The sequence below is a fragment of the Chrysochloris asiatica genome, unplaced genomic scaffold (assembly GCF_000296735.1).
Source record: "Chrysochloris asiatica unplaced genomic scaffold, ChrAsi1.0 scaffold00013, whole genome shotgun sequence".
Classification (NCBI taxonomy): Eukaryota; Metazoa; Chordata; class Mammalia; order Afrosoricida; family Chrysochloridae; genus Chrysochloris; species Chrysochloris asiatica.
In genome coordinates this window covers 27,657,307-27,678,676 of record NW_006408531.1, presented here as the reverse complement: position 1 = coordinate 27,678,676, position 21,370 = coordinate 27,657,307, and the positions used below count along the sequence as shown (strand labels likewise).

The following is a 21,370-nucleotide window of genomic DNA, read 5'->3' as shown; positions in this document are numbered from 1 at the left end:
TGGTGCCTTGTTCTTTGCCACTTCTTTCAATGCACTTTGGACTTCCTCCCTGAGTATCATTGGCTCTTGTTCATATGGTATATCTTGAAATGGTTGAACATTAACCATTTCAGAATAGAAATTGAATAAGTATGAGGAAAGAATACAAGTCTGGTTGAAACCATTCAGTATCTTCTTGTTCCTTTCAAAACATTGCCTCTTGATCTATGTACAGGTTCCTCATGAATACATGAAGTGTTCTTCAATACCATTCTTCACAATGTTATCCATAGCTTGTCATGATCCACACAGCCTTTCCATAGCCAATAAAGCACAAGTAAACATTTTTCTGGTATTCTCTATTTCCAGCCAAGATCTATCTGATGTCAGCAGTATGTCCCTGTCCACTTCTGAATTCAGTTTGAATTGCTAGCAATTCCCTGTGGATATATTGTTGTGACCATTCTTTAACTATCTTCAGTAGAATTTTACTTTCATGTGATATTAATGATGTTGCTTGATTATTTCTGTATTCTATTGGGCCACTTCTCTTTGGAATTGGCACAACTTAAATCAGTTGACCAGGTATCTGTTTTCTAAATTTCTTAGCATAAATGAGTGACAACCTTCAGTGCGACATTAATTTGTTGAAAGATTTCAATTTGTACTTCATCTTTTGCTGGAGACTTGTTTTTCAAGTGCAGCTTGAACTTCTTCCTCAGTACCATTGGTTCTTTATCATATGTTTCCTCCTGAAATGGTTAAACATTGACCATTTCTTTTTGGTACAGTGACTCTTTGTATATCTTCCATCTAATCTTGAGAACTGCTGACTATGTTCTTTCCTTCTGGTTTTTTAACTCCAGGTTTTTGCATATTTTATTATAGTACTTGACTTTACCTTCCTAGTAAATTTTCTGTTCAGCTCTTTTACTTCCTCATTTCTTCTATTTGCTTTATCATCTCTACTTTAGTCTTTTCTGACATCTATGTTAGGTATTTTCTTTCTTTCCTGTCTTTTTAGTGACCCATTGCTTTATTTCTATATGATTTTTTTTTTTAATGTCATCCCAGGACTTCACGTAATTAAAAAATAACAACAACTCTTGTTTGCAAATTTGTGTTACAAATTTTTAGATAATTTTTATACATAAAGAAATGAAACAAATACATTATACCTATGGTGGTGTACAAATGAAATTCCATTTAATGTTCTAGCTATAATATTTTATATGTATAAACTAGAAACTTCTGTTGGAATTTTTTTATATCTTGTAGGACATGTTGACCTGGCTTATTTTGTTTGTTGTTTTTGTTAAGTGCCATACAGCCTGTTCTGACTCATAGTGACCTTGTCTAGGGTTTCTGAGGAGTAGCTGATAGCTCTGAGCCACTGACCATGTGTTTAGCAGTCTAGTGCTAACTGTACAGTGCCACAAATTTTGTTTCACTAAATGTATTTACCATAATCATCAGCATTATTTACTGTGATAAGCTACTGCCAATAATACAATGGTATTCCATGTATACTTTCTTTGGCATATTGTATTTTGCCAATAAATTCAATAAACTATATGATATAAATGGGCCAGATATTGGCACATGTCTTTCAAAAAGTTTTGTTATTTATATTGCTATCAGAAAATTCTTCATTAAACTTCTTGTTTGCCTCAGCTCACTCTCAAATTTATGTAATTTGTTCCAGCTTGTTAAGTAGAAAGTACTGCCATAGTGTGTATAAATTTGTAGTCTGTTAAGGGTGCTTGTGAATTATTCCCATTTTTTGATTAGTTATTAATATTTCCTATTGATTTGACATGATCTGGTAGTAAAAAAAATTATTATTATCATTTAAAATTTTAGAAACCTTAAGTATGTAATTACCATGTACTGAATACAAAATATTTTAATGTGAAATGCATAGAATTTTGTTTATAATAAACATTTCAATAATTGGACAAAAATTTGAATTTGTATATAATATTTTCCTATCTTTTCTAGGTGGACTCTCTTTGATCTTATGGAAAAATTTAATGAAGACAGAATTTGCAAGGAATGTAGTTTTAGAATTCTTAGAAATAATTAATAAAGTTTTTACTTAGTCTCTTATGAAATGATCAACTTAAAATTAATAATTCTAAATTGTTTGGAGATAGCAATTTCAAATTAATATAATTATAATTATGTAATTTTCATGTGTGTGGTGATTTTGATTTATGTATGTTGACAAGCATTTTATCAGTGCATTCCTGATTTTAAATTTAAATTAATGTTTTGATTATTTTGCTTAATTAATAATTCTTAATTCTTAATGACTGACAGATTAATAAACAGACATTAAACTTACATAACACTTTGTCTTTAATTTTATATAACCTAATTTCATGAAACTTAGAGGAATATATGATGATTCATAATGAAAAATCTAGAATATGGAAAAATAGAATACTGACAATAAATTTAAATGTTTAAAGGTCATAAAATTGAACTAGAAGTAGAAGACCTTAACTGATTTTTCCTTTTCCTTTGTGTGTTTTCATAAATTTATAATATATTTACAAATAAGTCTAAAATTATAAATTTCCCCTCCTTTCATTCACTCTTGATGCTCAATGTTTATAGGTTAATTTTGTCAGATTTTCCCTATAAAAACAGAACAAGCATTGACTAGGAATTAGGGATTTACAGAGTTGAAATGATGCTCTTAAATGGAGATGTTCCTAGGGCCTCATCATAGATTAAGACTACTCACTAACTGTTGGAAAATTAATTAGATGAATTGGCTTAAATAGCATGTGCATTTAATTCAGAAATAATATAGTTCAAGCCTTAGATTGATTATCTTCCAACTGAGTGAATTTAGGCAATTTTTCTAGTCTTCCATTTTACTTTTGTTAAAATGAGGATTTTAGAATCTATTTTACAGGATTATTTTAAGGAGTAAATGAAATTATAAGTATGGTGATGAGCACTTTTACCAGCACATAGTAAGCATCCCCAAAAGTAGCAATTTTTATGACAACGGTTTTTACGTAAATGTGGTACTTTACATCAATAGGGAAATGGAGAGATTACTGAGTGTCCCAGAATACTCATACTTGGCAGTATTGTCCATAGCTTGGCATGATCCCATCAAGTCCTCAGAAATATTTTGACCCATTGAAACCTGTGGCATGACTTGGAGAAGGTGTCTTTTCTCTTTGGGAGCAGAAGAAACGTTATTGTCCATGTACAGTGATTTTCTATAAGGATTACAAAAGAGAAGAACAATTCCTAAACACCTCCACGTGAGCAATTGAACATTTTCAATTTAGCTCTCATTGAAGAAGAGATTTCACATGAATTTCTTTGCACTTTAGTGTAGGGTTTGTTTGTTTGTTTATATTGCCAAAATGGGAAAGGAATTGTTTACAAACAATGAGGTGGGGAAAACCAAATCAAATGGTGAAGAAATGTGAATAGAACAATGCAACAACAATAAATTCCCAAATAGTGGGTTTGTGTGAGCATATGGAAAGATGTGGGTTGTTAGGATTTATTAAATCTAGATTTGGGAGTACATGAAATGGGAAGAGATATATGAATTATATTTTATTTTTCTATCTCCTTCTTATGTAAAATAAATATATATTCTGTGGGCAGGAGTAACAACAATTGATTGTAGTGGAAAAATCATATGGAAACAGGGGACTTGAGTTTTAATTCTAGTACTACTGTCAGTTTCTACTTTAAAACAACAACGACAACAACAAAACCCTTTTTTATTTTAAAATAATTGAAGGTTCTTTTGGCTGTGTGCCATGGAGTCGGTTCCGACTCATAGCGACCCTGTACAGGGTTTCCGAGGCTGTAAATCTTTATGGGAGCAGAAAACCTCATCTTTCTCCTGTGGAACAGCTGGTAGTTTCGAACTGCTGACCTTGCGCTTTGCAGCCCGATTCGTAACCACTACGCTACCTGAGCTCCTTTGTTGAGCTCTTTTAGAAGTTAGGAAAAACTAGTAATGATAACTCATCTGGTTTCCCAATGATAACATCTTTCACAACTGTAGTAAATCAATGGAAACCTGGATATTGGCATTAATATAGTACTGGTGTGGCGCTGTGGGTTAATGCGCCAGACTACAAAGCCTTTTGCACTGCAAGGTTGGCTACTCAAGCTCACCAGCTGTTCCACAGAAGCCCTATACAGGGTAGCTATGGGTGGGAATCAATTCGATGGTACTTAACAACATTGAGATCACTGTAGGATCAGCACTGAACTACAAACCACTAGGTCAGCAATTCAAACCCACGAGTTGCTCCTCAGAATACCTATTCAGGGTTGCTCTGAGTCGGAACCAACTAGACAGCACTTAACAACAACAATTGAGATTCCTGATTGGCACAAACAGCTTGTGCTTGACTGCTAATATAAAGGTTGATGGTTCAAACCTATTCAGCGATAGTGAGGCCAGACTATCTGTGTCCGTAAAGATTCATCGTCTTCATGATATGCCGTGGTGTCGGTTCCGATTCACAGCGACCCTGTACAGCGTTTCCAAGGCTGTAAATCTTTTTTGTTGTTGTTATGTGCCATGGAGTCGTTTCCGACTCATAGCGAGTCTGTATAGGGTTTCTGAGGCTGTAAATCTTTTCAGGAGTAGAACGCCTCATCTTTCTCTCGGAACAGCTGGTAGTTTCGAACTGCTGACCCTAAGGTTCGCAGCCCGATTCGTAACCACTACGCTACCAGATCTCCTTACAACCTATGAAACCCTCTGAGCAATTCTATCGGGGTTGTTATGAGTCAGAATTGAATTAATGACAGAGTGTCTGATTTTTACTTTTTATAATATTTGTACCTATCCTTATTTATTGACATGGCTAGATTCCAAAGACAAGCCTATTATTTGAAATTTGGCATTCTGCAAAAATGGAGGATAATTATATTTAATCACAAAATAAAGGATCATTACATATCCAGAGGTCTACAAGAAAAACCAGTAATTCCACTGTTATTCAAATTTTCACACTACCCACTAAAGCTAATGATGAAGAAAGTGAAGAATTCTATTAACTTCTTCAGTCTAAAATGGATCAAACATGCAATCAAAATACATTGATAATCACTGGTGATTGGAACGTGAAAGTTGGAAACAAAGAGGAAAGATCAGTAATTGGAAAACATAGCCTTGGTGATTGAAAGGATGCTAGATATTATTGCATGATAGATTTTTATAAAACCAATGACTTAGTAATTGCAAATGCCCTTTTCAGCAACATAAATGGCAACTCTACCATTCATCTCTCAGAATTTCATTTGGTGGCAGTTTGTGTGTTATGATGTTTGAAATTATACCACCGGTTCATAAGTACCAGTAGGTTTACACATGCTGGATGAGTTTCAGCTAAGCTTCCTGACAAAGACAGACTAGTAAGGAGAGATAGACTACTTCTGAATGTTTAGTCACTGAAAACCTTATGAACAGCAGTGAAACATTGTCAGATATAGTGCCAGAACATTAGCCATTCAGGTTGGAAGGCACTCAAAATACGACTGAAGAAGAGCTCAAAGTAGAGTTGAATATGATGACATGAATGGAGTAAGCCATTTGGGCTATGTTTTTGCTGGTGGGGCACAGCTCAAAATGAGGAGAAATAGTTGCAGACATCAATTAAGAATCAGAACATAGAATGAATGAAGAATGGATCTAGAAACATTGGAAGTTGTAAAAAATGAAATGAAAAACATGAAGAATGGGTATTCCATAACACTTAATTGTGTAAACAATCTGAGAGGCTGGAGTATATGAAGAAGAATGTAGCATCAGGATTGGAGGAAGACTTTTAACAATCTGTGATGCACAGATGACACAACCTTGTTTGCTGAAAGCAAAGACCGAGGAATATAAAAGACTACAGCTTTCAGACTGCACCTTAATATAAAGAAAATAAAAATCCTCACAACTGGACCTATAAATAACATCATGATAAATGGAGAAAAGATTGAAGTTGTCAATTTATGTGGGTCCACAAGCAATGCTCATGGAAGCAGCAATCAAGAAATTAAAGTATTCATTATGCAAATCTACTACAAATGATCTCTTTAAAGTATTAAAGAGCAAAAATTTCAGTTTGATAACTAAGTGTGCCTTACTCAAGACAAGGTACTTACAATGTCTTATATGCATGTGAATGTTGGACAATTAATAAGGAAGACCATAGAAGAATTGAAGCATTTGAATTATGGTATTGGTGAAGAATATTGACTACTATGGACTGCCAGAAGAACAAACACATCTGTCTTGGAAGTACAGCCAGATTGATCCTTAGAAACCCAAATGGGAGACTTAGTCTCCTGTACTTTAATCATCTTATCAGGTGGGATTAGTCCCTGGAGAAGGACATCATGCTTGAAAAATGGAGAGTCAACAAAAAAGAGGAAGGTCCTAACATGATAGATTGACACAGTGGCAGCAACTATGGCTCAAAGATAACAATTGTGAGGATGGTGCAGGATAGCTCAGTGTTTTGTTTCATTGTGCATAAGATCACAATGAGTAGGAACTGACAAAACAACAACAAGAAGACGTGAAAGGAAGACTTGATTTTTTTTTATTTGTTTATTTTATGGCTTATTTCACTTTATTTTGTAAGATTACTGAACAAAATCTATCCTATATTTTTATCTAAATCATTCTCGATTACATTGCTTTGTATATCATAATGTTTAATAAATACTATTAATTGTTTAATATATCTTTAAAGAAGGAACATGACTGTGGTCAATGTGGCATTAAAAACAGTATGTCTCTGATGATGAAAGCATGATCTTTGCATTGGCCACCTAAAATGGGCGGGGGAAGGCTATAAAGGTACAAAGTGATTGGCTTACAAGTTTTCAAGAGGGAATTTAGTTTCAGAGTGTGCGGGGGAAGGTAGAATCCCCACTGAATAGTTTTCATCTTGTCTAGACATGGTGCAAGGAGATGAGGTTAAGATTCTTATGGTTCAATAGTGAATAATTTTTATCATGACTAATGGCGATGGTCACAGCCGTAAATGTAGAAGTTTTGTAACAAAAAGGGGGGAGTAACTAATCTTACAATCTGGGAAGAAAGGGCCCTAGGACCATTAAAGGAGAAGAGCATAAGCAGAATGTGGGACCCTACACCAAAGATACAGGCAGAGATGAGGGCATAGAGAGATAGAGCAGTTGAAGACTCTAGGCTCATGGAAAGAGAGAGGCTGTGTGCTGGCAGCCGGGAGGCAGGCTAGCAGAATGTGCCCTTTGGTTGTTTAAACGATTATAGGGCTCCTGAGTGTTTTTGTATACATTCCCCCCCAAAAAAAACAAAAAACAAAAACAGAGAATAGAAGCAAATACTGTTGAATGATGAGGCATGGAAGAGATTGTAATCATTGCAATGAAGCGATGAGTGTAAAACCGATGTTCTCCCATGTAAACTATCACTCAATTCACAATAAAAACTTGAAAAAAAAATAGCATGGTCTTTGGAGTCAAGCAGTCCTTGATATACATCTTCATTCTTCCACTGATGAGGCACATAACTCAGAAGAGTTGCTATATAAAATGTGTACTATAGTAAGAATTGAGTGAGATATAGGAAAATCCATAGTGCAGATTCTAGCACTTGTACCCAAATTCATTGTCACTGAGTTGATTATGGCTCCTAGTGACTATGTAGGTGAGAGAATAACCTTCCCACAGAGTTTCCAATGCTGTATATCTTTATGTAAGCAAACTGCCATGTCTTTCTCCCAAGGAGTGATTGGTAGGTTTGAACTGCAGACCCTTCGATTAGCAACTGAGAACTTAACCAGTGCACTGCCAGGGCTCCTTGACACTTGCATAGCTGTTTTAAAAAATATCTGAATTAGAGGTTAACACCCACCTACTCAGATGGTCCTGGTGTGGTGCTGTGGGTTAATGCACCAGACTGCAAAGCCGTTTGAACTTCAAGGTTGGCAGTTCAAGTTCATCAGCTATTCCTTGGAAACCCTATACAGGGTCGCTATGGGTCGGAACTGACTTGGCGGCACTACTTAACAATGACAACAACAACTCAGATGGTCATGTAAGAAAGGAAGAGTTTTAGGATATCAAATTAAAATATACTAGTAATGAATAATAATTTACTATTGTGCTTAAATTCATATATTTCTACTTATAGCAGTAAAAGGCCTTTAATAATCACAAATTATGCTTATTTTCTGAGCAATTCATACATGTAATTTTGCCTCATTAGCTTCATATGCATGTACAAGTCAGGCAGTGAATAATGAAGAATTGATACATTTCAGCTACGGTGTTAGACAAGAATATTAAAAGTACAATGAACTGCCAGATGAACAAACAAATATATGTTGGAAGAAATATAGTCAAAATGTTCCTTAGAAGCCTGGATGGCGAGACCTCGTCTCTCATATTTCAGACATATTATCAGAAGGGACCAGTCCCTGGAGAAAGACATCATGCTTGGTAAAACAGGGAGTTAGCAAAAAAGAGGAAGACCCCCAATGAGGTGGATAGGCACAGTGGCTGTAGCAGTGGGTTTAATCGTAACAGTGCCAGGATGGTGCAGGGCTGTGCAGTGTTGCATTCTGTTGTGTATAAGGTAGCTATGAGTCATAATCTATTCAACAGCACCTAACAACAACAACAACAATTTTATTTCAGGTTATTTATAAATGTAATCTTAGTTCTATCCAGTGTTGTTGTTAAGTGCTATTGAGTTGGTTCAGACTCACAGTGACCCTGTATTGGGTTTGAACTGCTGACTTTGTGATTCACAGTCTAATGCTGATCCTGCAGGTCCACACCAGGAGTGCATTCAATAATTAGGAATAAAATAACAAACTTGAAAAACTAAGTAAGCAATAGATACCTATAAGTAAAAACTATCTGCATCTTCCTTGAATTTTAACTACTTGAAGCATTGCCTTGTTTGTGAGAATTACAAAAAAAAAAAAAAGCAAAAATCTCTTACTCCTAGGAAAGGATGAATTGTTCTGTAGTCATTGTAACAAGTAGCCACCAAAACCACTTTTTTGACCTTTCCAATCAAGAAACATTTGCCTAAGTGATCACCTTTGCACAAGTCTCCACTCAGTGAAACTTAAGTTCAATCAGGAAAGGATTTCTTTCAATAAATGTGCCTTTGAGTGCCAATTGACAATAACTTCTCCTGTCACACCTCCTTGTCCTGTTGGTCTAACCTGCACACATACTGCTAAAAAGTCACCAGTCCCTGAACTAAAAAGATGCCACTACAAGATCAGTGATAACTGTGCCTCACCAGCATCCTTTCCTACCCATCTCGAGGTCCAGCAGTCGTTGTCATCCACTTGATTGTGACTCATGACTACCCCCTTGTGTTTCTTAGTAAAACTGCTGTGAGTTTTCAGAAGTAGATTGTCAGATCTTTCTTCTGAAGCACCTCTGTGTGGATTTGAATAGCATTCTTTTAATTAGTAGCCAAATGCTTAACTGATTACATGGCCCAATTATTCCCTACCTTCCTATTGTTTTTATTAAGTGCTGTAGAGTTGGTGCTGACTCATAGTGACCCTGTATAGGGTTTCCAAGGAGTGACTGGTGGGTTTGAACGGCTGACTTTGAGGTTACCTGTCCAGTGCTTATCTTACAATGCCACACTAGTTGTGTCATTTTATTTCAGATATTGTCTGTTGAGCTCATTTTGTGTGTGTGTGTGTGTTTTCTTTCTTATTTTCAGGAGTTGCTGCAAGCAAAGATATTTTCCAGAAATATATAGTTTTGTGTGTGATTTGGAAATTCTATAAATGTAAAAAAAAAGGTATTTTATAAGCCTTTTCCTATCAACTATAGCAGATTGCCCTAAATTGCGATCTTGATGTTAAGAACACTGTCTCTACTTCCTCAATTAATAATCTCACCCCTGCTTGCCATTTATCAGAAATAAATTGAGCAGTTAGGTCATAGCAATAGACTGATGTGATGTTTGCAGTCTTAATTCATGTCACCTATGTGCCAATGGAATGACCTCTTCCATTGTCCAATATAAAAATCTGCCCTTGATTAGCAATACTAAAAGTTAAAATATGCAGACTAATGTTGACTTCTTGATGAGTTATCTTAATGAGACCAGGGAACAATGGGGGAAATAGTAGTACTTGGCTCTCAAGATATTTTCAAATATGAATACCTGTTTTTAAATCTCCTTAAAGCCAGTGAGCCACCCCTTCTTTTCTTCTATTTCATGCCTCACTGTAGTGGCAGATACCACCTCTCATCTCACTTCTCCATTGCTATTCTAAATCATGCTGCCTCATCCAATCTAAAATAGGGATGATTTTGACATTATTTTAGCAGTTCATAGTCATAAAAGGAGCTCTGGTAGTATAGTGGTTACAAATTGGGCTGCTAACCTCAGGGTCAGCAGTTTGAAACTACCAACTGTTCCGCTGGAGAAAGGTGAGGCTTTCTGCTCCTGTAAAGATTTACAGCCTCAGAAACCCTGTACAAGGTCGCTATGAGTCAGAACCGACTCCACGGCACATCACAACAACAACAACATTGTCATAAAGTGGCATTAGGTGGTGCTGCAGGATAAGCACTGGACTGTGAACCTCAAGACCATCAGTTCAAACCCATCAGCAGCTCCTTGGAAACATCACAAGATTGTTATGAGTCAGAACTGACTCACTGGAACTTAGTAACAACAATGACATAGTGATAAAACAGATGCTTCTTGGATATTTCCGTCCAAATATATATTAGCCAAACAATTTTCCTCTGGTTTAAATGATGCAGCAATGTATACAATATGCTTACTTTTCATTACATACTTTTGTCATATAGTCACTTTGTTGTTGTTAGGCCTTGACTGATTAGACTTTGCCTCATGGTAACTCCGTGGATCAGAGAATAGGATGCTTCCTGTTCTATAGGATTCATATGTGTTGGCGCTGAGTCAATGACAATAGAGGTTTGGTTACTCTTGTACCTGAGACACTTTATTTTGGACATCTGTATTTTATTTTCATGGTCAATATCACTTCAGTCAACTCAGATGTGATTATTTATCAAGAGAGTTGAAACCAGCTGATCAAACCACATTCCATGCATAATTGTATATCTACAGAGATAATCCCTCAGTTGCTCTCATTTTGTGATGAACTTGGACACTTTTTTCATCATTGAGCAATAATTTCTCTGAACAAATGTTTGTGTATAATTTATTTGGTGTGAGAAGGCTTGATAGGGCTGTCTCAATACCACACTGGGACTGAGAGTGCTGATGGGATATAATGCTATGTGTCAATTTAGTACAGTGAGACCTGTCAGAGCCAGAACCCAATGGGACTGTCTTGTTTTTCCAGGTTTCAAAAATTTCCCACCTTTGTCAGCATGTGGCGCTGCCATTTTCTATCACTCTCTTTTAGTAGAAAATATCTGAAACTTCCTTCTCTGACAGGTTTCAACCTTATATACATCATAGCTTTCATAGTTTTTATGTAATATTAATATTGCTATCTTCATCATAAGCATTTTCGTATGAGAAACATTCTTTGGGGGAAATTTTAAGTTGTAGGTATATTTAAAAAATAGATATATTATTTTAAATAAAACCCAATAATAGGTATTTTATTTGAAATCAATAAAATATTGATTCCCATCTTTACTGACATTTTAGGACTGAGTAGAATTGCCCCATAAAGTTTGCAAAGCTTTATGGAAACAGACTGCAACATTTTTCTTCCATGGAACAGCTGGTGGGTTCGAGTTGCCTGCACCACTAGGCTCCTTTATTTTGAATGATGGATAATAATTACACTGGAATTTTGAAACATTAATTATATTCCAAAAATACGAAAAACAGTAAAAAAGAAAAAGATATGCACAGATAAGCATATTTTTATGGTAGCACAGTGGTTACGAATCAGGCTGCGAACCTCAAGGTCGACAGTTCGAAACTACCAGCTGTTCCACGGGAGAAAGACGAGGCTTTCTGCTCCCGTGAAGATTTACAGCTTCGGAAACCCTGAGCAGGGTTACTATGAGTCGGAACCGACTCTATGGTACTTAACAACAACAACAATCAGAAGCTTTTATTCTAAATTTTCAGATATGACATTTCATTAAAATAGTCTAACATTTTATTGAATTTATATAGATTAAGTTTTTGTTAATATACTTTTATTTGATAACATGGCATCACAGATTCCTAGTTTTAGTGTATAAATTTAAAACAAGTTTTGGGATTGCTAGTTTCTATCAATTAACATGTTAATCATTGGATACATTAGTTCATTGAAAAAAATATTTTTTTAAAATTCAAAATATTTAGAAGACTTGGGTCAAATAGATTCTTTATAGAAAGGTCATCAGTTTGGTGTTTGACTGTTACAGTGAACTCACCTGCTCATCAATGGTCCACAGAGATGCACAGATAATTCCCAGATTTATGGATATAGTCTGTCCTTTGGATGGCACCAGCTAATTTTTTCAGAAGACATAGAATGCCTTGCTGGTTTTATTAGCACAATTTCTAACATGCATGTCACTAAAATGTAATAGTTACTTTAAGCTTTTAAGGATGCACAAAATATTCTTTGAAAGGATTATGTTTGCCTTTCCATCACTGTCTGCCCTTCATTCTGTGATATTTTCTCACATCTCTCATTGAAATACTTTTCTTTAACATCCCTACAATGTACTATTTTCTCTCCTAGGTGACAAAACCATCAGGGTTGAATAGTCTAGAAGAGGGGTAAAACGTTAAAACTTTTAGTTCTTATTTCTGTGACAGAAAAAGGAAACTTCATAGAGGAATCTAGCTTGGGTGTCAAGGTTACAATTTCAACTTCAGGCATGTTTAGTCTGATGTGAACCGATACAATCACCAACAGATACAAAATAGCAAAGTTTGAGGAGTAAGGTGTGCCTGACCCAAGCCAAGGTATTTTCAATTACCTCATATGCATGTGAAAGCTGGATAAAGAATAAGAGAGGACAGAGACTAATTGATACATTCAAATTCTTATGTTAGTGAAGAGTATGGACTGCCAGAAGAACAAGCAAATCTGTCTTAACAGAAGTACACCCAGAATACTCCAAGGAAATAAAGACTTCAAATCACATAATTCAGACCTGTGTTGTCAGGAGACACCAGTTCTTGGAAAAGAACATCATGTTTGATTAAGTTAAGTGTTAGTGGAAAAAAGTAAGACCATCAATGAGATAGACTGATGTAATAGCTGCACCAATGGGCTCAAACATAGAAATGATTATGAGGATAAGCAGTTGACCTCATGGCCAGTTGAACAGCAGGGTTGGTATTTCAAATTCACTAGCCTTTCCTCGGAAACCCTCTACAGGGGTGCTATGAATCGGAACCAACTCAATGGCGCTTAACAACAACTACACAGTGTTTCATTCTATTGTACATAAGGTGGCTGTGAGTTGGAACTGACTTGACAAGACCTAACTATGACAACACCATGGATACTTTCATTTTTTAAAAAAAGGATAACAGCTATTCCAAGTAAATATGTTAACTGGTTGGATTTCAGCAATGTAAAACAATGAAGCAAACAGTTCTAGAAAGAATTTGGAACCATTTGGGAGATATTTGGGTCTTCACTTGTTGTTAAGTGCCATGGAGTAGGTTCTGACCCCAAACCACCTTGCATAGGATTTCTGAGGAGCGGCTGGTGAGCTTGAACCACCAACCTTTGTTTCAAATAGACCTTGTAGTCCAGTGCATTAGCTCGTAGCACCATACCAGTACTCCTTGGGTCTTCACTAACTTTCTTTAAAATTTCATTTCATTTACAAGTCCAGATTTGCACATCAGATTTGTCTTAACCCAAGTTCGTATCAGCAGGCTCTGAATCAAAGTCTGAAATGTAGGTAGCTTATTTCAGAATATTATCTCAGGGATAAAGAAGTCCAGAGTGGGGGTGAAAATATATGATATCAAGTGGATTTTGACTCATAGTGACCCTGTATAAGGTTTTTGAGGCTGTAAATCTTTATAGGAGCAGAAAGCATCATCTTTCTCCTGTGGAGTTGCTGGTGGGTTTGAACTGCTGACCTTGTGGTAGGCAGCCTTTGTAAGAGAAGCATAAGGAGGGTGCAAAAAAGGAGGAAATTTTAATGCAAAAAAGAATAATTGAGTTGCCCTCACTACAGGGCATGGGTGTTTAATGTCATTGTGGGACTAATGAATACATTTATGAAAGACTTCTCAGAACTACTAGTCCTGAAGAATGAAAGCGAAAAGCATTTGCCCACTTGCTCTCATCATCCATTGGTCAAGGGTGGCTCGAGTGTTGGAAATGCTCCTTCAACTCTAGTTGGTCAAGCTTGAGTGCCAAGCGGGTCTTGCAGGTGTTCCGTGTAGCAGCAGAGGCTTAAATGTTAGGTTAGTAGGTAAGAGGCACAAAGAACATCTGAAATTAAGCTGCCAAGTTCCCCTGTATGAAGCAGGTCAAAGACTGAGGAACTGGTTATAGGAACAGTGGCTGCACTCAGACAAGAGGCTATAGGATTCAAAAGTACTGAACCAGTGATAGCTGATTCTGAATCCATGTCCTATCATTGGAATTGTGGCTAAATGGGAATATGCAGCCCATGAGTTTCTACAGGTCCAACACTCTCCTATAGGCATGTTTAAGTATGTGCATTTATTTAATAACAATAAGTTGTCAGAAAGTTCTTTAAAGCAAAGTAAAAGAAATCTGCCCAAGCTTTAGACTTCATTCAACACATATCTACTGAGCAATGACCTTATTCACTGGCCGGCAGCAGTGAAAAGGGAGCATAGATACATGTCTGTGAGATACTAAACAAATGATTACCTATAAATGTAAGTAATTTGAGTGTGTGATAAAAGAATTTTACCACTTGTAATTTATTTTTTAATACATCGAGAGGAAGAACCATATATACAATGGCTGCTGAGTTGCCTCTAGTTGATGGTGACTCATGATGAACTCTTGTATGCAGAGCAGAAATGGTTCACAGGGTTTTCAAGGCTGTGATCTTTCAAAAGCAGACCTCTAGGCCACAAGACTTGCCTTCTGGTACGTTCTTGGTGAGTTCCAACTTTTCAGCTAGTTGTTGAGCCCTTAACTATTTGTATCACCCAGGGACTCCATACGCAATGGATGTTATTTGATAGGTCAGCTCCAATTCATAGTAACAACATGTACAATATAACGAAACATTGCTAGGTCTTGCTCCATCCTCACAGTTGCTACATTTGAGTCCATTGCTGCTGACACTGTGCCAATCCATCTTGTGGGGGCCTTCCTCTTTTTTTTGCTGACCTTCTACTTTACCAAGCATGATGTCCTTCTTCGGGGACTGGTCCTTTCTTAGACTACGTTTGAAGTATGAGAGACAAAGTCTGTCCATCCTAGCTTCTAAGGAGCAATCTGGCTGTTCTTCCTCAAAGACAGATTTGTTTGCTTTTCTGGCACTCCATGTTACTTTTAATACTCTTCTCAAACATCATAATTCTAATGCATCAAATCTTCTACAGTCTTCTTTATTCATTGTCCAACTTTCACATGTATATGAGGCTACTGAAAATACCATGGCTTAGGTCAAGTGCAACTTAGCCCTCAAACTGACATCTTTGGTCTTGAACAATTTCAAAAGGACATGATAGGCACAGTGTGAGGATTAGATGAACTCATTCATATACACTCAATGGAGTTTCAGGCATGATACCATACCAGATCAAATTTAGTTTTTACAAATCTTTTATGACTCAGCATATTGCTGTGCATCCAATGTGTGTATTAAATGGGTTTGATTGCCTAATGCAATATGTCATTTGATTTCTTGACCATTACTTCCATGAGTGTTGACTGTGACTCCAAGCAAAATGAAGTCTTTGACTGGTTCAATCTTTTCTCCATTTATCATGATGTTATTTACTGCTCCAGTTGTGGTGATTATTGCAATCCATACTGAAGACCTTTGATCAGTTAAGTATTTTAAGTTTGCTTCGCTTTTAGCAAATAAGGATATCTGCATATCACAGGTTGTTAATGAGTTTTTTTCCAATCCTGATGCTATATTCTTCTTCATATAATCCCCTAATTAGCATACATATTGAGTACATTTGATGAAAGAATACAACCCTGACACACACCTTTCCTGATTTTAAACCAATGTCCCCTTGTTCTGTTCAAATGACTTCTTTTTGGTCTATGTACAGGTTCTTCATGAGCACAATGAAGTGTTCTGGAATACCTAGTCTCTTCAATGTTATCCATAGCTTTACATGATCCACACAGTCAAAAGCACAGTTCTGGTATAAAACATCGTTTTGGTATTCTTTACATTTAGCCAAGATCCATCTGATGTCAGCAATGATATCCCTCATTCCTTGTCCTCATTTGAATCCGGCCAATCAGTTGACCAGGTATACAACAATGGCAGCAATGATACTCTCATTCCACATTGTCTTCTGAATCCAGCTTGAGCCTCTGGTAGTTTCCATGAATGTACTGTTGCAGTCAGTTTTGAAAATCCTTACAAAATTTTACTTGCATGTGATATTAATGATATTGTTCAATGATTTCCGCATTCCATTTGGTCACTTCTCTTTAGAATGGGCACAAATATGGATCTCTCTCAACTGGTCAGCCAATAGTTGTTGTTGTTCAGTATCGTCAAGTTGGCTCTACACATAGCAACCCTGTTTAGGGTTTCTTAGGAATGACTGGTAGGTTTGAATTATTGACCTTTTGCTTAGCAAGCAGGCCAGTGCTTATCTTTTGATGCTACACCTGGAGTCTGTATGTAGAAGACTATAAAGAAGGAGTAAACTTGATATCAGTGAGTGCTGTCAGTGGGATAAGGAGGACTATGTGTATTTTATTAAGTCGGGAACATTTATATTTTTGTCAATCATGATATTCTTACTTATAATCTTAAGTCTTTTAGACCCTGTTGACACTACAGACCCTAAGAATTCAGAATGGTTATCTAAGCATGAATCTAAATGCAGAAGAAAAATTTTTTTTTAAACTTCTTCTAGAAGAGAGACATAGATTAATTCTTTCTTTCTTTCTTTTTTTTTTTTTTTTGCTTAAATATCCATTTAGTGAATGCCAAATGCAAAATATTATGAACTCAAAATTTAAAGGATGAGAAGATATTCAAAGGAAGTAGGTAAGAAAAGGAAGTGATAACCCCAGCTTCAGATAAAAGAAAATTTTTATGAAGGAGATGGTAAATGAGCTGCAACTCAGTTTTTTAAAACATAAACATCTTCTCTTTCCACAGAGTCTGTTTACTCCTGCAAATAGGTGTTCCAGAAGCAGTTGGACGTGGATTGAGGTGATACACTGAAGGACGTGGTAGGCATGGTGAGAAGGATAACATATTCAGGCACAATCTATTGAGTTTCAGGAATGAGTTATAGCATGGTACTGTTGTTGTTAAGTGCCATGAGTTGGTTCCGACTCATAGCTACCCATAACAGGATTTCAAAGGAGTGACTGGTGAGTTTGAACTGCCAACCTTGTGGTTCAAACCGACCTTGTAGTTCTCTTATCCTACAGCACCATATCAGAAGTCTATAGCATGTTAATATCCAGATCAAATTTGTTCTTTCATGACCTAGCATATTACTGTGCATACAGTATATATTTTATTCAACGTATTTGATTACATTTGTCTATAGCAAATACGAAGTATAGTTGTCAAATACGAAGTATAGTTGACCCTTGAATAACAGAGGTTTGAATTGCTTGGGCCCACTTATACGCAGGATTTTGTTCTTCTGTTGGTTTTGCGGTAAACACAAGTGATGTGAGATTCCTATTAAAACACCATGTGATGAAAATGATCTCTACATTGCTGTTGTTAAGTGCCATGGAGTGGGTTCTGATTCATAGTGATCCTGTATAGAGTCCTTGGAGCAGCTGGTAGATTTGAACTGCCAGACTTGTGGTTCAAACCAATCTTGTGGTTCAGTGCTTTATCCAATAGCTCCATATGAGGACTCATCTCTGCATTTTCAATTCATAATGTATTTTAAATGGATACTCAAAACATTTGAGCTCACTACACAAGCAACAGGGGAAAAAAAAAAAAATCCTTGTATAAGTGAGTCCAGGTAGTTCAAACCAGTGCTATTCAAAAGTCAACTAAAATTATTCTGGGATTTGTAGTGCACTAGAGGTTGATTCCCCAAACCCCCATGCTATTCAAGTGTGTCCTGTATTCTGGATATATTCAGAATAGGCCAGTGAAAGAGAAAAGAAAAAGAACTCAGTTACTTTTTCAATAGTTCTTTTCCAGAATGGTTATATACAATTTTTACATATAGATGTATATTGTCCTTCTTGTTCTTTTTGCTATAAACTAGTTCCACAATTCTTTTAATGAAAATTGATTTCCATGCTAGATGCATTGGTTAAAACAACATTTAACATTGTTGTTAAGCACTGATTCATAGGGTTTCTGAGGAACAGCTGGTGAGTGTGAACAGCTGACCTTGTGGTTCACAGTCCAGTGCTTATCCTACAGTGAGGGACGCACCAGGAGTCCACTTCTAACATGTGCAGAATCTTTATCTTACTTGTCATTAAATCACTTTAAAGCCTGTTCAATTGTCATTATTTTTTCTTGTATTATTATCAGTAAGCATCTAACAAATATTTTCACCCATAATTTTCTTCATCAAATCCAAAACGTCTTCTATCACTCAATCTGTTGAGATTACTATTCGAATCCACCTCAGAAAACAAAAGTTGGTGCTTTCTATGAAAAGATGAGATGGTGATGTTATAGAATTGTGTTGACACTGACATAGAAGTCATGAAAGAATTAAGTATGTATTTTATTTTATTATTATATAGCATAGATTTTCTATAGCATAGATTTCAGGCACAAAACTAAGTTTATTTAACTTGTGTACAATCTCTGTTGTAACACTGAATAAAAATAATATTAACATTGTGTTTAACCTGGTGCAGTGCTGTAGAATAGGCATTGGACAGGTAACTGTGAGGTTAGGAGTTCAAACTCACCAGCCATGGTCAGAAACCCTGTACAGGATTGGTATGAGCCAGAGCCAACTGGATAACACACAACAACAGTGGAATCTTGCATCTGTTTGTTGTCTTCCCATTTCAGGTTACCTTTCTCTATATATGGTTAGTACCAAATCTATGGTTTCAATCTACATTTAGTGACATACAAGAGCAGCAAACATTTATTATTTTTGTGGATCAGGAACTCAGGAGCAAGTTAGCTGGGTTCTGACTCAGAGTGTCTCAGAAAGTTGCAGCGGAACAGTGACTGCGACTGAATCATCTTGAAGGCTTTTTACTTCCATTTCTGATATTTGGTCTGGACAGCCTCTAGTAGCTAGACCTAAAACAGCTGGGGTTTCTCAAGTTTCTTTCCCTAGTCCTCTGTTGTTTATACAGTGCTCCCTGGTGGCATAGAAGGTTAAGTATTGAATTGCTAACCTAAAGGTCATAGATGAGAACCCACTGCTGTGCTATCGGAAAAGATTAGACAGTCTGCTTTATAAAGATTTACAATCTCAGAAACCCTATGGGGCAGTTCTAGTCTGTGCTATAAGGTCGCTGCATGTTGAAATTGACTACAGCAATGAGACTGGGGTTTTGGGTTGTCTGTTTATCTCTTCATCATGGCAGTTACAGGGCCACCGTATCTTTTTTGCAGCTATCGGCTTCAAATCCATGTGTCCTAAGAAAGTATTGCCCTTTATGACTTAGCCTCATAAATCACATATTGTCATTTCCACAGATTCACCTACATTTCAGATCAAAGAAATTAATGTTGTTGTTAAGTGCCATTGAGTTGCTTCCAACCCATAGCAATACTGTATAGGGTTTCCAAGGAGCAGCTGATGAGCTTGAACCGTCGACCTTGCAGTTCAAAACCGACTTTGCAGTCCAGCATATTAACCTATAGCGCCACACCAGGACTCCCTATAATTAAAGAACATATGTTGTTGTTGTTAAGAGCTGTTGAGTGGATTCCAACCAATAATGACCCTGAATAGGGTTTCCAAGGAGCAGCTGGTGAGATTGAACCACCGACCTTGGATTCAAACCGACTTTGCAGTCCAGCACATGTTGTGGTTGTTATGAGCCATGGAGTTGGTTCCAACTCATAGAGACCCTGCACAAGGTTTCTGAGGATGTAAATCTTTACGGGAGCAGAAAGCCTCATCTTTCTCCTGTGGAACAGCTGGTAGTTTCGAACTGCTGACCCTGAGGTTCGCAACCCGATTCATAACCACTATCTACCAGAGCTCCTTTCCAGCACATATAGACCCCATTGTAAACTGAAGGGTGCCAGTTTCCTGGGCATCCCTTGTGGAACTAGAGTCAGGATGGAGGAGTAAGCGTGAGAACCTTACCCTGGTGAATTGTGAATGGCTGTGGTGGGCCCCTTAGTATGGGCACCATAGATGGTGGGATCTTTCAAGCAATCAAAGGTTTTCGGAATTCTCCAGTGGGAGTCAACCAAAGACAGCTATTAAAACCAGAGTTCCACAGTTGGGAGGCAGCTTTGCAGTTCAGGGAGGTCTGTTTACCATGGCTGACTGGAGTATGATTCAAGTCCTAGGGAAAGAAGATCCCTGGAACTCCATCACAAGTGGTGCCTTAACAGGAGCCATACTGGCAGCAAGAAATGGACCAGTGGCCATGGCTGGGTCAGCTGCAATGGGTGGCATTCTTCTAGCTTTAATTGAAGGAGCTGGTGTCTTATTGACAAGATTTACCTCTGCACAGTTTCCCAGTGGTCCTCAGTTTGCTGAAGATCCCTTCCAGTTGCCTTCAACACAGTTACCATCCTCACCTTTTGGAGAGTATAGATAATATAAAGAGGACTGGTGCCCCAAGATTTAACAGAATGAACTATAGTTCAAGAATGAGTTTGGAAGACCACATTCCAGTCTGTTTTTAAAACCATAGATGGGGCATAGACTATCAGAAGACATTTAGCACTTTTTGCTATTTAAATGAATGTGGGGGGAGGCATTAAAAGATAATGCACTTATTTATTCACACTTGGATTGCTTTTGTGAAAAAAAATAAATGTCTAATATTATAAAAAGAAAATATAATAAATGCTTTAAAAATGAAGCACCAAAGGACAAGTAACAGTGAAGCATGACCATCATCACTTCCTTGGAGACTTCTTTGCCTGGTTTTGGGTATTCTGTTATTCAAACAATAAAACCTCCTGCAACTTTCTTTTTCTTTTAAGATAAGTTGTAGAGTTCTACTTTTCATCATTTACATTTAAGACTGCATGTTTTGTAGTTAGTTCCTCATTCTACTTAAAGTGAATTATGTAGAGAAGAATTCCGTAGAGTCAACATGGATCATCCCAT

General features: G+C 36.8%; 1 protein-coding gene and 1 pseudogene across 1 annotated transcript in view; both read left to right on the top strand.

Moving 5' to 3' along the window:
* LOC102811953 (chromosome unknown open reading frame, human C6orf58) overlaps positions 1 to 2,081 on the top strand; it is a 24,370-nt gene extending 22,289 nt beyond the window's left edge. Inside the window, exon 6 of the mRNA XM_006834729.1 lies at positions 1,981 to 2,081. Within this exon, the coding sequence (XP_006834792.1) occupies positions 1,981 to 2,081 (101 nt within the window). The remainder of the gene's footprint in view (positions 1 to 1,980) is intronic.
* Positions 2,082 to 6,735: 4,654 nt separating this feature from the next.
* LOC102811571 lies at positions 6,736 to 20,882 on the top strand (annotated as a pseudogene).
* The last annotated feature ends 488 nt before the right edge of the window (positions 20,883 to 21,370 follow it).